The sequence below is a fragment of the Nicotiana tomentosiformis genome, chromosome 7, assembly GCF_000390325.3.
Source record: "Nicotiana tomentosiformis chromosome 7, ASM39032v3, whole genome shotgun sequence".
Classification (NCBI taxonomy): domain Eukaryota; kingdom Viridiplantae; phylum Streptophyta; class Magnoliopsida; order Solanales; family Solanaceae; genus Nicotiana; species Nicotiana tomentosiformis.
The window spans coordinates 69,228,700-69,248,277 of NC_090818.1; the positions used below are offsets into that span (position 1 = coordinate 69,228,700).

General features: G+C 39.6%; 1 protein-coding gene across 1 annotated transcript; it reads left to right on the forward strand.

The window, feature by feature from the left end:
• Nucleotides 1-1,008: 1,008 nt before the first annotated feature.
• LOC138895756 (uncharacterized) lies at nucleotides 1,009-4,643 on the forward strand. Its single transcript, XM_070180481.1, has 3 exons — nucleotides 1,009-1,197; nucleotides 3,996-4,223; nucleotides 4,341-4,643. Exons 1-3 carry the CDS (start codon nucleotides 1,009-1,011, stop codon nucleotides 4,641-4,643), a joined length of 720 nt encoding a protein of 239 aa, XP_070036582.1.
• Nucleotides 4,644-19,578: the final 14,935 nt, after the last annotated feature.

The window sequence follows — 19,578 nt, forward strand, 5'->3', positions numbered from 1 at the left end:
AATCAGAAGTGTCTAATAATGTCAATAAGACTAGGTTTAAAGCATGTCAAGTACTATTATCATCAGCATAATGGGTACGTATATCTAGAAAATACTCTTTTCACCATATTCTACGTACTTGAGTGAAAGAAAAATAAGAAATTAAAGAAAAGGTGATGAATGATGTAGGGTTGACGATTTGAGAGAAGATAGTTAAAGCAGGTAAATTTCAGCAGTACAAGTAACAATAATAAGATTTACCCACCCTCTACGTGAAAACCGGAACTTCATGTGCTCTTGCTGGCACCTGTCCCTTAATCGACCAGATGGGAAAAGGGAAAGGTGATAAGCTAACCCCAATTAAACTTTTAAATTCTGAGAACTAACTGTATAAAATATAAAAATGATAATAAGCATACTGGTATCATATGATAAATTGACAGTTTTTAAGAAAATATTTGCAGTACCAATGTATAGAAAACATTATCTATATATAGTGTACGTTAACGGATAATTTGGTGCAAATATCAACTTTCTCTTTTACTTTTACTATTACAAGTTAATCAACACTGATACTGTAAAAAGCTTTAACCACGATACAAACTTAATCCAATCGAGTATTGCACTACATTTACGAGTTTCATTTCCTTTTCTCACAATTAGCTCCAGTTTGGCCATAGATTTTAGCTTTATGTTTTAAAAAAATTAAAAACATTGTTTGTTTATGAAATATGATAAGGAGAAGAAGAGGTTTGTTCGAGGACGACCGAGGATTAGGTGGGGTGCCTTGACTAAGGTTAAAGCTCAGTTGGAGGGATGGTTATCGACTATGGGAACCTGGATGAGTAGTGGGGACGCGAGCGCTATGTGGATGACGACGGTGAACTGTGTACGGGAGGCGGCGAGAAAGGTGTTAGGGATCTCGAAGGGTTTCTCTAGCGGGCACAAAGGTGACTGGTGGTGGAATAAAGTGCTCCAAGGCAAAGTGGAAGCTAAGAAGGCAGCGTACCTGAAGTTAGTAGGGAGCACATGCGAGGAGGAAAGGAGAACGAACAGAGAGAGGTACAAGGTAGCGAGGAAGGAGGCGAAGTTTGCGGTCAGGAGGCTAAGACTGCATCGTTTGATCGTCTGTACGAGGAACTGGGGGACAAAGGCGGGAATAAGAAGTTATTTCGGCTGGCTAAGGCGAGAGAGACGAAGGTTCGAGATCTGGATCAAGTGAGGTGCATCAAAGATGAGGACGGTAGAGTATTGATGGGGGAGGCTCAAATTAAGCGGAGATGGCAGACTTACTTCCATAGACTTCTGAATGAATAGAGGGACCGGGATATTGTGCTAGGTAATTTGGGTCATTCGGAGAATCACCGAGACTTTAGGTACTGTAGACGCATTAAGGTTGAAGAGGTCGTGGGGGATATGCGTAAGATGAGTAGGGGTAGAGCAACCGGGCAAAATGAAATTCTGGTAGAATTTCGGAGATGTGTGGGTAGAGCAGGCTTGGAGTGGTTGACTGGGCAGTTTAATATTATTTTCAGGACGAAGAGAATGCCAGATGAGTGGAGGTGGGGTATGGTTGTCACGACCCGAAATTCCTACCTTCGGGACCATGATGGCGCCTAATATTTCACTTACTAGGAAAGCCAACGTTAAAATAATATAATCCATTTTAAAACAATTTTTAAATTTATTAATATCAAAGAAACAAATGCAGAAGTAAAGTTTGAAATGTAGTGAATAATCCATAAAAATAACGGAATCTAAATACCATCCCAGAATTGGTGTCACAAGTACACGAGCTTCTAGAATAATACAAATAAAGGTCTGAATAAATAAAGCTGTTTGGAAACAAACACACAGCTAAAGTAAAGTAGACGGGGACTTCAGAACTGCGGACGCCGTGCAGTTATACCTCAAGTCTCCTCTGGTAGCTGAAATCCGAGCAAGTCTATGGTACGCCGCTGGGACCAACTCCGAAATCTACACAAGAAGTGCAGAGTGTAGTATCAGTATAACCGACCCCATGTACTGGTAAGTGCTGAGCCTAACCTCGACGAAGTAGTGACGAGGCTAAGGCGGGTCACTTACATTAACATGTATGCAATATTAGTAACAACAACAAATAATAGAAATAAATCAGGTAACTCATGTATAATAGTTGAAGCCAACTCAGCAGTCATAACCAAAAATTAATTCAACCAATTTCCATTACAGTGTGCAAACCACTCCCACAATATATTCATTTTCAATCCTCTAATATATTTATTTATAATCATGTATATATCTAGACTTTTAAATAAGTCTGTTCCGGCATGCAATCCGATCCTCCAATATGAACTTTTAATAAGTCTGTTGCGGCGTGCAATCCGATCCCCCAATATAGATTTTTAAATAAGTCTGTTGCGGCGTGCAATCCGATCCCCCCAATATAGACTTTTTAATAAGTCTATTGCGGCGTGCAATCCGTTCCCCTAATATAGACTTTTAAATAAGTCTGTTGCGGTGGGCAATACGATCCCCCTAATATGGACTTTTTAATAAGTCTATTGTGGCGTGCAATTTGATCCTCCAATATGGACTTTTTAATAAGTCTATTGCGGCGTGCAATCCGATCCCCCAATATACATATATTTACTTTCATTCCCGTTGCGGCGTGCAACCCGTTACCCCAATATAACTTTAAATAGCTCATAAATATAATAAAAATTACTCCATTAAATACCACGTCCAATGAGAAACTATTAAGCATCAAGGAGCACAATAATTATAATTTATTTATGAACAAACAATGGCAATTAGCAATTAATTGTGAAAATCATGGAGAAAATAGGCAGTTTAATATTTAATAGGCTAAATGTCAATTAGCAATTTAGACACATAAGTTAAATAAGCATGTAACAATTATTACAGGAATTCAAGAGATAATATTTGACAAGGAATATGAGTAAAACAATTAATATAATAATTCATTCATGATTTAAAACGATTTATGATTTTTCAAGTAATTATGCAAATGATTAATTTGACTACGTATAAACACTCGTCACCTTGCCTATACGTGATTCCCATGCATCTCACATAACAAATAATTAAAGGGTTCTATTCTCTCAAGTCAAGGTTAACCACGACACTTACCTCTCTATGCAATTTCAATCAATTACTCGACCACAACTTTCCTTTTGAATTTGTCTCAAAAAGTGTCAAATCTATTCACAAATAATTCGATATACTCAATACGAATCATAGGAATTAATTCCATATGAATTTACTAATTTTTCGGATAAAAATTTGAAATTCATTTAAATATTCGACAGTGGGATCCACGTCTCTAATCTCGGAAAAACTTGTGAAATCCGAACTCCCGTTCCGATATGAGTTCAACCATATAAGAATTACCAAAATCCAATGTCAAATGGACCTTCAAATCTTAAATTTTCGTTTTTGGAAGATTTTATAAAAATTTGATTTTTCTTCCATAAATTCACGGATTCATGATGTAAATGAGTATGGAATCTTGAAATATAATCAATATAGGATAAGGAACACTTACCCCAATATTTTTCCGTAAAAATCACCCAAGAATCGCCTTACCCGAGCTCAAAATTTAAAAATGGTTGAAAATGGGTCGAAATCCCATTTCCAGAACTTAAGTTCTGTTTTCAGATTTTATTCGTCGCGATCGCGGAAATATGTTCGCGATTGCGTAGAACAACTTTTGCCCATGTCCATTTTACTCAATGTTTCACACAATAACTTTCCGAAAAATTATACGGACTGCGCACACAAGTCGAGGAATGATAAATAGTGCTTTTCGAGGTCTTAGAACACAAAATTACTTATTAAATTTAAAGATGACATTTTGGATCATCACAATGGTGGTACCATTGTACAAGAACAAAAATGACGTCCAGAGTTGTAACAACTATAGCGGTATCAAGTTACTAAGTCATACCAAGAAAGATTGGGAGAGGGTGGTGGAAGTGAGGGTGTGAAAGTCTGTGTCTATATCTGAAAACCAGTTCGGGTTCATGCCGGGTCGTTCTATCACGGAAGCTATCCACCTTATTAGGAGGTTGGTGGAACAATACAGGGCTAGGAAGAAGGATCCGCACATGGTGTTTATTGACTTGGAGAAAGCGTATGATAAGGTCCCTAGGGAGGTTCTCTGGAGATGCCTGAAGACAAAAGGTGTGCCAGTAGCTTACATTAGAGTGATCAAGGACATATATGACAGAGTTAAGACTCGGGTGGGAGGCAACTTAAATCATTATCCGGTTGTTATGGGGTTACATCAAGGTTCTGCACTCAGCTCATTCTTATTTTCCCTGGTGATGGACTCACTGACATGACATATCCATGGGAAGGTGCCATGGTGTATGTTATTCGCTGAAGAAATAGTTCTGATTGATAAGACGCGAGGTGGTATTAACGAGAGGCTGGAGGTTTGGAGACAGGCCCTTGAGTCTAAGTGTTTCAAGTTGAGCAAGACTAAGACAGAATACATGGAGTGCAAGTTCAGCGCCGAGTCGAGGGAAGCGGGCATGGACGTGAGGCTTGGATCACAGGTCATCTCCAAAAGAGGCAGTTTCAAGTACCTTGGGTCGGTTATCTATGAGGACGAGGAGATCGGCGAAGACGTTACACACCGTATAGGGTGGGGTAGATGAAATAGAGGTGAGCATATGGAGTCTTGTGTGACACAAAAGTGCTATATATACTCAAAGGTAAGTTTTAAAGAGCGGTGGTTAGACCAGCCATGTTGTATGGAGTAGAGTGTTAGCCGATTAAGAACTCACATATACAACAGATGAAAGTAGCAAAAACGAGGATGTTGAGATGGATGTGTGGGCACATTAGGATTGATAAGATTAGGAATGAAGATATTCGGGAGAAGGTGGGTGTGGCTCCTATAGAAGACAAGATGCGGGAATTGAGGCTTAGATGATTCGGGCATGTACGAAGGAGAAGCCCTGATGCCCCGGTAAGAATGTGTGAGAGGTTGGATTTGCGGGTACGAGAAGAGGTAGAGGGCGGACTAAGAAGTATTGGGAAGAGGTGATCAGGCACGACATGACGTTGCTTCAGATTTTCGAGGATATGGCCCTTGATAGGAATGTGTAGAGGTCGAGCATTAGGGTTGTAGGTTAGGAGATAGTTGAGCATTTTTCTACTTCATACCGGGTGAGATACTAGTCTGATAGGGTTTTTCTTAGACTTCCAGTGGTTTATGTTGTGTTCACACTATTCATCCATTTTTCATAGTATCGGACTTTCTTTACTAGTTATTGTTATTGCGTTTCATCTATTTTCTGGTTCTTATGATATTGTTATTATTCATATGGTTTCTGTTAATGGTACTGATATATTATTTCTTTTTCTCTTTTTCGTTTTCTTGAGCCGAGGGTCTATCAAAAACAGTCTCTCTACTCTATCGAGGTAGGGGTAAGGTCTGCGTACACACTTGTAATGACCCAACCTATCATTTTGACTTTTAGAAACCCGTTCCCTAAAATAAAACTTTCCGTATGTTCTTTTAATAATTTATGACTTGTGGGGATGGTTAGTTAGAGATTTGGAGGTGTTTGGGTTGAAATCGGAACACTTGGTTCCTTAAGTTGGCTTTAAAAGGCCAAATTTGACTTTGGTCAATATTTTGAGAAAACGACTCCGGAATCGGGACTTGACGGTTCCAATAGCTCTGTATGGTGATTTTAGACTTAGCAACGTATTCGAAATTTTATTTGGAAGTCCGTAGTTAAATTAGGCTTGAAATAGCTAAAACAAGAATTTAAGTTTGGAAGTTTGACTAGAGAGTTGACTTTTTGTTATCGAAGTCGGAATCCAGTTCCAAAAATTTTCATAGCTCTGTTATATCATTTTTAACTTGTGTACAAAATTTGAGGTCAATCGGACTTGATTTGATACGTTCTGGCGTCGTTTGTAGAAATTGGAAGTTTCAAAGTTCATTAGGCTTGAATCTATGTGTGATTCATGTTTTTAGTGTTGTTGGATGTGATTTGAGGACTCTACTAAGTTCGTATGATGTGTTAGGACTTGTTGGTATAATTGGTTGAGGTCCCGAGGGGCTCGAGTGAGTTTTGGATACTTAACGGATCATTTTTGGACTTGGCTTGATAGCTGAAGTTCTGGTTTCCGCAGGTTCTGATTTCCTTCTACGCGATTGCGTAAGAAGGTATGCGATCGCGTAGGGTTAATTAGGCAGCTGAAATTTTGTGCTATGCGATCGCGTGGGTAAGTCCGCAATCATGTAGGTTTGGAAAGCCGTGCTATGCGAATGCATGGCTAAGACCGCGTTCGCGAAGAGGAAACGAAGTAGAAGTTGGACCACGTGCTTAATGCTTCGCGATCGCGTAAGGAGGCTCGCGATCGCGTAGGCTTGCGGAGACTGTGCTTCGCGATCGCGTGGGATTTTCCGCGATCGCGCAGGGTTATTTTCTGGGGAGAAACATTTGTGCTACGCGATCGCGTAGAAGAAATCACTAGGCAGAGAGTTTAAGATCTGAAAATGGGACTTCGTCCCATTTACCATTTTTAACTATTTGGAGCTCGGATTTGGACGATTTTTGGGAGATTTTCAGAGAAAACAACGGGGTAAGTGTTTTTAACTCAATATTGGTTAAATTACCTGAATCCATCACTGTTTGTATTATTTAATTGGTGAATTGAGTTGAAAAAGTTTGAAAACCCTCTTGGATAGATTTGTGGATTTGAGGGTCGTATTATTATCGGAATTTAGTGATTTTGGTAAGGATAGACTCGTGGTTGAGTAGGCGTTCATATTTTGTAACTTTCACCGGAGTCCGAGACGTGGGTCCCACGGACGATATTTGAATTAATTTTGAATTTTCATTGAAAAATATAGTATTTTCTTATAGAACTGATTCCTATAAAATTTAGTGATTGTATCGAATTATTTTGGTTAGATTCGAGCCAGATAGAGCTGGATAATCGTGGAAAAGGTCTTCTAGTAGATTAAATTGGAGCAAATTGAGGTAAGTCTCTTGTCTAATCTTGTGAGGGGAAAATTACCCCATAGGTAATTAAATTAATAATTATTTCTAATTGTGGGGGCTACGTACGCACGAGGTGACGAGAGTCCGTGAGTAGCTACTATTAATGCTAAAGTCTGGGTAGTTTAGGACTCAAAAGCATGAATTACTTGTGTAAGTTGTATTCTTTACTTAATTAATATTATTTGATATATATATATATATATATTGTGAATTGTTAGATAAAAATATTAAAAGATGAAAATCTCATATGCTAAATTTTCTGTTTCAATTAATTAATTGTTAAAATAAATTGTTCATCCTCCCGAATTTATCTTATAATAAATATACTCTCCTTCCGGAGATACATAAGAAAAATGTCCTCCTTTCTTGTGGAGCGGGACGAACGTCTCGGCAGGATAGATGCATCTATGGATCGCGCCGCACGTCCCTCGGCAGTGTACACGACACTCTGGATCGGGTCGTACGACCTCGACAGAAATCGTGCCTAATAATAATAATTACACGATACTTTGATAGTTTATTGTAGCTTGTGAAGCTAATTGATAATTTGAAAATTTATTGTAATTGAAGGAATGTAATTAATATATTGAGAATTTATTGCATTTGAAGGAATTTAATTATTTCTGCTTGTTAAAGAAAATTATTGTAAATTCTATAAATTATGTTGATCTAGATATTGCTATTTTTATTTAATTTATTATTATTGACTCTTAGTGAGTGTCAAAGTTGGTCATCTCGTCTCTACCACTTCGAGATTAAGCTTGATACTTACTGGGTACATGTTGTTTACGTACTCATGCTACACTTGCTGCACTTTTTGTGCAGGATCTAAGGCAGGTACTTGTTACAACCCATGTTTTCGAGGACGAATGTTCCAAAGGGGGGAATGATGTTACAACCCATGTTTTTGTACGTACGAGTACGTCGTAAGTCAATTGATGTAAGCTCAGAAATGAAATCATATTTTAAAAGTATATAAAGTAAGATAATCATGTTACCTCTGAGGTTACAAATATTTAAGATCATGAACAACAAGTACAAAGAGGGTTGGACGGTTCAGAAGCTAAAGCAATTGAAGAAAATAATGTTTCGTCGAAAGTCGACAAGTTGGGAATGTTATAACATGTACCTTTAGGGTGAGAGTAGGGTGCTTAACATGATAAGGAGATTATGTTATGATTTATATTAGTCGTATGACATCCGTGTGTTATGTTTTGAAGTCATGCGAGTTGTGGAACAAAAGTCGATGAAAGCCATCACAAGTTACATTCATAAGTTTTATTGAAACTTTGGGTCCAATGTAACTGCAATTTTCTCCCAATATACTTAGATTAATGGGGTGTTATACCCATCAAATTAAAGATCTATGAGTCTATTTTCCAACGCATTAAACTCTTTGTCAATACGACATTAGGGTAGAGAGATATGGTCATTTTTGCGATACTGCGCAAGCTGCTAGGTGACAAGTAGGTGTGTCACCTACTTGCTTAAATGAGAGCCCAAAAATGGGCCATTTCGCGTCGTCCAAAGAGGCCTTTTAAAGGCCTATTTTCTTTATATATTAGACTTAAAATAGAGCATAATAACCAGACATAAGCTCTGCAAAATTCCTCCCAAAACTTTCCCACAAACCCTAATTGATTTTCTCTCCATTTCAAGTTCTAATTGGAGGTAAAACCTAGAGTTTGAAGAACCAAGATAGGAGCTGAGTTATCCAAAAAATAAGGTGAGTTTACTGCTCTCTTTCATCCATTTTTTCTGCTGTAAATTCATGGTAAGTCATTCTATACTTGTAAGAACTCACGGGACGGTGATCGAAAGCCGTGAGTTTGAGTTATTCACTTGTAGCGGAATATTTTGTGGACTGTTTTATGGACTGTTTTGTGGTGCTGTTGGGCAGCGTATTTTACTAATGTTTTGTGGAGTTTTGGAGGAGGAAGGGTGTGGAGAAACACCACATAAATTCAAGATGTTGGGCTGGTGGTTCATCGTAACAATTTTGGGTTGTTGACACTACTACAGTGGTCGTTTTGTGTATGAAGAGATTGGGTTATGTTGGGCTGTTTTGTAGTATTGTGTGATGTACATAAGGTTGGAAAATAATATATATATATATATATATATGTTGTTATTGTTGTTTTTGGTGTTGTTATATATATATATATATATATATATGTTGTTATTGTTGTTTTTGGTGTTGTTGGTGTTATCTTGAATTTGGAGGAAGTAAAGATTATAGGAGAGATGCTGTCTGTTTTAATACAAAATAAGCTTATCGTTCGTTGTGCGTTAGTTGTACCTTTCGTAATTTAATGATAGTATTATTATCGTTGTTTTAGATTAAGGTGAGAAGAGGCGAGTTCAAGTTGGTGATTGAAAATATTGTGATAAGGTATGTTAAGGCTAAGCCCTTCCTTCATTTTGGCATGATCTCGTAGCTACATGTGTTAATAATGAGACATAAAGAGAAGTTCGTATTCATGAATTTATTCACATTATTCTAGTCTCATAAGTTACAATATTATTCCTTATCAAGACTTCATATTCAGTTTAGTTTTGTCTTTATTCAGTCAAGAGAGCAGAGGGTCTATATATATATACAGTTATATAGTATTTGCACCACCATCGAGCTATAATCGGTAGGCAGGCCCCTATTGGGCGACCTCTGATCAGATGGTAAGTTATATACAGAGCCTACTGTGGCCGAGCGCCTATGAGCGAGCCCAGAATGGCCGATATACAGAGCCTAGTATGGCCGAGCGCCTATGAGCGAGCCTACTACGGCAGGGCAGTTACACATACCGAGCCTTATAGGGCCGGACAACTATTTTACATACTATATGGAGTGAGTTGAGTCAGTATCAACAGGTAAGCATATCTTCATATTATTTTTGACTCCCAGTTACATTCAGTTATTATATCATCAGTTCAGTTTTAGCTTTCAGTTATTCTGTTGCCTTACATACTCAGTACATTATTTGTACTGACGTCCCTTTGCTGGGGATGCTGCATTTCATGCCTGCAGGTCCTGATAGACAGCTGGATAGACCTTCCCAGTAGACAGAGCCAAATATCAGCTTGGTTGGTAAGCTCCACTTCCCCGGAGTTACCAGGTCTAGACCTTGGAGTCCGTTTTATATATATACAGGTTTGATGGGTAGGTCGAGGCCCTGTCCCGACCATGATACAGTTCAACTATCTCTAGAGGCTTGTAGACAAGTTATGTATAGTTTGTATAACACTATATGAGTTTTTGGGTATGTTTACCCCTTTGATGAGACAGACGATATTTTCAGATGATTCAGAATATGGCTTCATGGCCTAGGTTGAGGGTTATTCCTCTAGAGTTCACAGTTATAGAGTGGTACGCTCGGGTCGAGTATGGTACCGGGTGCCGGCCACATCCATTCAGGTCTGGGGTGTGACAAACTTGGTATCAGAGCAGTTCTATCCTAGGGAGTCTACAAGCCGTGTCTAGTAGAGTCTTGTTTATCGGTGTGTTGTGCACCACACTTATAAGCAGGAGGCTACAAGGCATTTAGGAGTCTGTTACCCTTCATTCAAATCCAAATCGTGCTATAGAGCTGAGTCATAAGAGTTTGAGCCAGAGCTTATGTTTGCTAATGATATAGCGATGCTTTCAATTAGAATAATTATAGCTAGCTAAAGGTCTAATACAACAACAGGTAAAAGCATTAGTAGAGAGAGAATTCTTGACTATGTGGCCCTGTTTGAGACCCTATTAGATTGTGCTTACCATATGTGCGAATTTCCCATTTACCCTAAGACAGGAATATCTAACATACCCCGTGAATAGCAGGCCATGGGAGTATCATAAGGTAAAACTATAAGTTTCAACATGTAACAGAAACAAGGTGAAGAAGGGTACAAGGTACCTAGTTAATGAAGACTGTTCGAATTTCCACGTCAGGCAGAGAAATAAAAGGATTCTAAGTTACCTTCAACAGAAATAGAGGTATGTACAATTGGCCACACCCATCTCAGTTATGCCCTATGGGAGCTAACATATATAGTTTAAGAGAAGGATGGGATATCAAGATCCAGCTTGGGTTAGAGTAACTCGAAATGGTGGATTGAGTCAGGGGAGCTAAAAGTGAAACAATGTTTTGTTGAAGTTTTCAGAATAATGCGATAAACAGAAGTATTAGCAAGAGAATAAGAAGAGAGAAATGAAGTATTATGAGTAAGATGTGATAAATGGGTGATAATGGTAAATCAAAATATGATATGATGACAGAGTCTATAGTCAAGTGAAAAAAAAAATAAGAGGTGACAGGAGGTCTTGAGACAATAAAAGAGTATAGGCCAAAAGTCATATTCTAATTTCGAGAAATGAGTTGGTGCGTCCAACGTGATTACCAAGACAAAACAATTTAGACCCCCGGAGTAATAGAAATTAGCATGGGCTAGTGAACAAGATAAACTGAATATCAATTAGGGATCGAATGAGGTGATGATAGTCGACATCAAGTGAATTTCAAAGATCGCATTCCGGCAATAATACAATAGACAACAGAAGAATAACCTTTAAAGGTCACTCAGGAAGACGCTTCCCTAAAGCAAGAACTTTGAGCAAAGTTAATCTTAAGGGACTAAGTGTTCCAGTTATACTAGGTATCTTATACCGTCGTGTGTAAGATATTTAATTATCCTTGTTACATAAGGGTTACTGCAAGGCAAGTAAGAGTCAATAAAGACGTGAAAAGATGTCGAAGATGAAGAGGTAAAATATTTATAAGTAAGTTTTCATAGCATTACATGTTAATACTTCCCTAAAGGGGGAAGATGGTGTAATATGGTATTAAGTCAGAGTTAAGTGGTTCAGGTAACTATGGAATAGTAAAGGAAGAATGCAGTAAATGGTGAAAGGAATGATATTGCATTTATTCAGATCCTACAGACATGATACGAGTCCAGAACATTATGCAAGCACGACACCGAGGGGAGGCAGTAAGGGTTCCCATACTAGATGTTATTGATAAATAAGAGCGAATGAATACTTGATGCATTAGGAGCCAGTGCAAAAGTTAAGTTAAGGTAGAAGACATAACCCAAGAGTGGTTACCCAGAAGGTAAATATGAGCATGGACTGACGAGTAGTTAGTAGTTCATTCAGGAATTCAGGAAGAGCCTAGTCATGGCTAGACAAGAGGTTCAGATAAATCAGTAGATTATGCAAGATAAACGAAGTGAAACCCAGCATAGGAAATTCGATGTCGTATCTATAAAGCCAGATTAAAAAAAAGTACCAGTCTCATAAGGAGTAAGTATGAAGCTCCCACCAGATTGTGTACGCACTAGAGCTGCAAGCTTATAGTAAAGCTTCAAGTTGTGGATGTGAATTCTACCTATGTGGAAGAGAGGTTATGAAAGAGACAGAAGATACAATGTGAGATTAAAAGCTAAGTAAGGTAAAGGTTAAGACAGTACGAGATGCACAAGTGTAGGAGGTTGTGAATAGTCCATACATCAGATAGAGGGCTAAAAGCACCGTGATTCAGTATCCACAAATGATAGTGGTGTTGTCAGTGGCATATCTTCTAGCCTATAGTTTCCAAGTACTGAGAGGTCTGGTTAAGAGATTAAAGAAGAGTTAGAGACGGTTTGATGTCTCGCTTGAAGTTCCAGAATAACATAATGAAATGTATGGTGCTAGAAAGTTAAAGGAAGGTTGTGAGTACTATAAATAAATATGTGTAGGTTGCAAGATAAAGTATGGTAGAGCAACAGGGTTTTAGGCGGACATGAGTAAGGATAAGCAGAGGTGATTGAGAAGCTGACGAGAATAGGTAAGGCCTCAGAATTTAGCCCATCAAAACAAGAGAGCTGATGGTTTCCGTAAGTTATTAAAAAAAACTCAGTATAGCCTGAATGAACTTAGAGGAGTCTAAGACTATGAGCAATTTGAAGAGATGAAATGTTGCCCTGGTAGTAGAATAAGGGTGTAATTGTGATAGATAAGAGAATGACGTTAAGGCCATTGATTGGTTAATGATTCAAAAAGGAGGGATTTCATGAATTGCATGAGATTAGAATACCCCTCATAAGATGAATCATGTTGGGATGCGATGAAATATGATTATTGAAGTATAGTATCGCCCCTAGGTGGATCGAGCAAATAACTTCAGATGTTCTCTGATGAGATATGATCCCTAAGGACAATGTATTACCTAAGAGGTTTCAATTTATCAGTGGTAGATTATAGATCAACATTAAGATGAATCAACAATAGGCAGATAAAAGTTCCAAAGTATGAGATGATATTAGGCCGTCATTCTTAAGATGAACAGTAATGAGGAAGAACTAAAGGACTTAGATTTATACATATAGGATAAGCAGCGAGAGGGTAACCTGGAGTTGGGTAGCAAACCTCGACAATAATAAAATGAAGTAAGTGTGATGGTGTAGTATAACCTACCTAGATGTAGTAAAGCCATAAGGATATATTTATAAGGCTACGAAACAAGATATCGCAACAGTCGTAAGTTTGACAAAGTACCGAGCAAAGAACTTAACTACACCTATATATACCGGGAGGAACAACTTGTCATAGTTCTATATATGTTCCCAAAGTGAGGCCTAGAGATTGGCTAAAAGCTGGAGGAAAAGGAACAGAAGAGTCGCATAGGCGCACATACAAGGACAAAGTCATACAGGCTGCATGACAGAATGTCGCAATAATTACGAGGTTGGAAGGATTCAGACCAAAAGTCGTGGTGTCAGAAAGAGGCCTAAAGTGGGGAATGCCCTGGCCTATGGATTTATTTATAGAATAGTTGCCTAGATGGAAAGGCCAGTAATAAAATATTTATGAGAGCTATAGGTTATGAGACTGATAAGTGCACCAGTCAATATTCGAGGACGAATATTCCAAAGGGGGGAATGATGTTACAACCCATGTTTTCGTACGTACGAGTACGTCGTAAGTCAATTGATGTAAGCTCAGAAATGAAATCATATTTTAAAAGTATATAAAGTAAGATAATCATGTTACCTCTGAGGTTACAAATATTTAAGATCATGAACAACAAGTACAAAGAGGGTTGGACGGTTCAGAAGCTAAAGCAATTGAAGAAAACAATGTTTCGTCGAAAGTCGACAAGTTGGGAATGTTATAACATGTATCTTTGGGGTGAGACTAGGGTGCTTAACATGATAAGGAGATTATGTTATGATTTATATTAGTCGTATGACATCCGTGTGTTATGTTTTGAAGTCAAGCGAGTTGTGAAACAAAAGTCGATGAAAGTCATCATAAGTTACATTCATAAGTTTTACTGAAACTTTGGATCAAATGTAACTGCAATTTTCTCCCAATATACTTAGAGTTATGGGGTGTTCTACCCATAAAATTAAAGATCTATGAGTCTATTTTCCAACGCATTAAACCGTTTGTCAATACGACATCGGAGTAGAGAGATATGGTCATTGTTGCGATACTGCGCAAGCTGCTAGGTGACAAGTAGGTGTGTCACCTACTTGCTTAAATGAGAGCCCAAAAATGGGCCACTTCGGGTCGTCCAAAGAGGCCTTTTAAAGGCCTATTTTCTTCATATATTAGACTTAAAATATAGCATAATAACCAGACATAAGCTCTGCAAAATTCCTCCCAAAACTTTCCCACAAACCCTAATTGATTTTCTCTCCATTTCAAGTTCTAATTGGAGGTAAAACCTAGAGTTTGAAGAACCAAGATAGGAGCTGAGTTATCCAACAAATAAGGTGAGTTTACTGCTCTCTTTCATCCATTTTTCTGCTGTAAATTCATGGTAAGTCGTTCTATACTTGTAAGAACTCACGGGATGGTGATCGGAAGCCGTGAGTTTGAGTTATTCACTTGTAGCGGACTGTTTTGTGGACTGTTTTATGGACTGTTTTGTGGTGCTATTGGGCAGCGTGTTTTACTACTGTTTTGTGGAGTTTTGGAGGAGGAAGGGTGTGGAGAAACACCACATAAATTCAAGATGTTGGGCTGGTGGTTCATCGTAACAATTTTGGGTTGTTGACACTACAACAGTGGTCGTTTTGTGTATGAAGAGATTGGGTTATGTTGGGCTGTTTTGTAGTATTGTATGATGTACATAAGGTTGAAAAATAATACATATATGTTGTTATTGTTGTTTTTGGTGTTGTTGGTGTTATCTTGAATTTGGAGGAAGTAATGATTATAGGGGAGATGCTGTCCGTTTTAATACAAAATAAGATTATCGTTCGTTGTGCGTTAGTTGTACCTTTCGTAACTTAATGATAGTATTATTATCGTTGTTTTAGATTAAGGTGAGAAGAGGCGAGTTCAAGTTGGTGATTGAAAATATTGTGATAAGGTATGTTAAGGCTAAGCCCTTCCTTCATTTTGGCATGATCTCGTAGCTACATGTGTTAATAATGAGACATAAAGAGAAGTTCGTATTCATGAATTTATTCACATTATTCTATTCTCATAAGTTACAATATTATTCCTTATCAAGACTTCATATTCAGTTTAGTTTTGTCTTTATTCAGTCAAGAGAGCAGAGGGTCTATATATATATACAGTTATATAGTATTTGTACCACCATCGAGCTATAATCGGCGGGCAGGCCCCTCTTGGGCGACCTCTGATCAGATGGTAAGTTATATACAGAGCCTACTGTGGTCGAGCACCTATGAGCGAGCCCAGAATGGCCGAGATACAGAGCCTAGTATGGCCGAGCGCCTATGAGCGAGCCTAGTACGGCAGGGCAGTTACACATACTGAGCCTTATAGGGCCGGACAACTATTTTACATACTATATGGAGAGAGTTGAGTCAGTATCAACAAGTAAGCATATCTTCATATTATTTTTGACTCCCAGTTACATTCAGTTATTATATCATCAGTTCAGTTTTAGCTTTCAGTTATTCTGTTGCCTTACATACTCAGTACATTATTTGTACTGACGTCCCTTTGCTGGGGACGCTGCATTTCATGCCTGCAGGTCCTGATAGACAGCTGGATAGACCTTCCCAGTAGACAGAGCCAAATATCAGCTTGGTTGGTAAGCTCCACTTCCCCGGAGTTACCAGGTCTAGACCTTGGAGTCCGTTTTATATATATACAGGTTTGATGGGTAGGTCGAGGCCCTGTCCCGACCATGATACAGTTCAACTCTCTCTAGAGGCTTGTAGACAAGTTCTGTATAGTTTGTATAACACTATATGAGTTTTTGGGTATGTTTACCCCTTAGATGAGACAGACGATATTTTCAGATGATTCAGAATATGGCCTCATCGGCCTAGGTTGAGGGTTATTCCTCTAGAGTTCACAGTTATAGAGTGGTACACTCGGGCCGAGTATGGTACCGGGTGTCGGCCACATCCCTTCAGGTCTGGGGTGTGACAGTACTAGTGGAGGACCTATCATCGTACATCCACGTTATCCAGAGGCGTAGTGGTGAGCTGCCTTGATGGGCCGTTCTGGAGCTACCAGTGCCTGTCTATTTTTATTTCAGACAGTATTTAGGGGTTTTGTATAATCTACTAGATGCGCATACACTTATGACACCAGGTCTTGGCACACACATTGTTAGAATTTCAAATTTGTATTATTTTCTTGAATTTAAATTAATCGGTATCTTTTTTATTCTCTTTAATATTGCTAGTAAAAGAATAATATTTCTTAGAAAATTATTCTAAAAATAACTGATATATGTTTAACTTATTAGTTGGCCTGCCTAGCTATAGTGTTGGGCGCCATCACGACCTATAGGTGAAATTGGGTCGTGACAACATGGTATCAGAGCACTAGGTTCACTTAGGTCTCACAAGTTATGAGCAAACCTAATAGAGTCTTGCGGATCGGTACGGAGATGTCTGTACTTATCTTCGAGAGGCTATAGGGTGTTAGGAAACTACCTTTCTTCATATTCCATCATGCAATTAATGTAGTACTAAATATCCTTCTCTTATTCTCTCACAGATGGTGAGAATGAGCTCTAATGAGCTTCCAGACCAGGGAAGAGCTACTCCCCCAGTTGCTAGAGGCCGAGGGAGGGCTCCAGCGCATGGTAAAGGGAGAGGACATCCCGGGACTGTTCCAGTTATGCCGCTAGTGGGTCCAGCAGAGAATCCCATTATTGAGGAATAGGGTGAGGTGCCTGCGGCAGAGCCAGCTCCGATGGATTTCACACCTGCACCGGGATTCTAGGATGTTATGGGTCGTATGTTGAGGCTCATGAACAATATGACTCAGGCCGGTTTATTTCCGGCAGCCCCAGCCACATCCCAGGCGGGCGGGGGGAGCATAAACCCTTACCGCGCAGGCTTATGGATAGGCAGTTGCTGTATATCAAACCTAGGGTGCACTACTTGTAGATGGAGCCCAGCTAGTGGCAGCAGCTACACCTGAGCCCAGGCCAGCTGCAGCCGCTGATCCTCAGAAACTATTGGACAGATGGACTAGACTACATCCTCATGTCTTTGGGGGTGAGCGACATAAGGATCCCCAAGATTTAATTGATCGGTGCAAGGATAGACTGTACAACATGAGGATATTAGAGTCTAATGGGGTAGACTTTGCTACTTTTCAGCTAGAGGGCAGAGCCCGTAGATGGTGGCAGTCGTATGTTCTTGGCAGACCAGCAGATTCTCCTCCCATGACTTAGGACAGGTTCATCGGTATTTTCCTGGACAGGTATATTCCACCCCCTCATAGGGAAGAGTTGCGTTTCAGTTTGAGCAGCTCCAGCAGGGTCAGATGTCAGTGATCGATTATAAGGCGAGGTTCTCTGAGTTATCCCGCCATGAACTTATGATACTCCTTACTGAGGCAGAGAGAGTGCGGAGGTTTGTTGCGAGTTTACATACTAGCATTCAGGCCACTATGGCTCGAGAGGTTGAGATGGGTACTTCTTACGAGCTGGTCGTAGAGATAGCCCGCAAGATTGAGGGTGTACGTCAGCAGAGCCGAGAGCAGGTTATGAGAGATAAGCGGTTCAGGTATTTTGGAGAGTTCAGATGTGCTCCATTTGGGGGCAGAGGTCAGTTCGGGAGAGGGTAGGCCAGCAGGCCCCCATATCCAGCACCACCACCTCCTCGAGGTGCTCCAGTGTGACCTTATCTCAGTGCTATACCAGAGGCTATTCAAGGTCCTTCTAGTGGGTATTCAGGTCCCTAGGGCTAGACACTTAGTCAGCAGCCAATCGCACCAAAGAGTTGTTACGAGTGCGGGGATCCCAGTCACATACGGAGATTCTGCCCCAGGCTTCAGGGTAAACTAGTGCAACAGGGTCAGCAGCCTATGATTACCGGACCAGTTGCTCCACTAGTTGTCTGACCACCAAGAGGTAGAGGACAGGTGGGTAGGGCCGTCCTAGAGGTGGAGGTCAGCCAGGTGGAGGCCAACCAGTTAGCGCTCCAGCTCGGTTCTATGCTTTTCCGGCCAGACCAGATGCAAAGGCCTTAGATGCCGTGATTACAGGTATTATTTCTGTTTGCGGCAAAGATGCCTCAGTATTATTTGATCCAGGATCTACGTATTCATATGTGTCATCTCTATTTGCTCCATTCTTGGGTGTTTCTCGTGAGTCCTTACGTACTCCTGTTTATGTGTCCACTCCTGTGGGCGATTCTGTTATTGTGAACCGGATCTACCAATCCTTTATTATTACATTCTGTAGTTATGAAACTAGAGTGGATCTCCTATTGTTTGAGATGACCGATTTTGAAATTATTTTGGGCATGGACTGGTTATCTCCATATCATGCTATTCTAGATTGTCATGCCAAGACTGTTACCTTGGCTATTCCAGCATTGCCTAAGCTGGAGTGGAAGGGTTCGTCTGTTAGTTCATTTAATCGAGTTATTTTTTTTATAAAGGCTCAACATATGGTTGAGAAGGGTTGTTTAGCTTATCTAGCTTATGTTCGGAATACTACTGCAGAGACTCCTGCTATTGATTCAGTGCCTGTAGTTCGGGAGTTCTCATATGTATTTCCTTCAGATCTTCCAGGTATGCCACCTAATCGTGATATTGATTTCTGTATTGACTTGGTTCCAGATACCCATCCTATATCTATCCCACTGTATCGCATGGCTCCAAAAGAATTGAAAGAACAACTTGAGGAGTTACTAGCCAAAGGGTTCGTCAGACCGGGTGTATCTCCTTGGGGTGCACCAGTATTATTTGTGAAGAAGAAGGATGGAACAATGTGAATGTGTATTGCTTATCGCCAATTGAACAAAGTCACTATTAAGAACAAGTACCCCTTGTTGTGTATTGATGATCTATTTGACCAGTTGTAGGGTGCTAGGGTGTTTTCTAAGATCGACTTGAGGTTGGGGTACCATCAGTTGAAGATTCAAGATTTGGATGTTTCGAAGATTGCTTTCCGGACTAGATATGGTCATTATGAGTTTCTGGTGATGTCCTTCGGTTTAAATAACGCCCCGGCAGCGTTTATGGATCTGATGAATATAGTATTCAGGCCATATATTGATTCATTTATCATTGTCTTCATTGATGATATTTTGATCTACTCGTGCAGTAAGGAGGAGCACGAGCATTATATGAAAGTAGTGCTTCAGACAT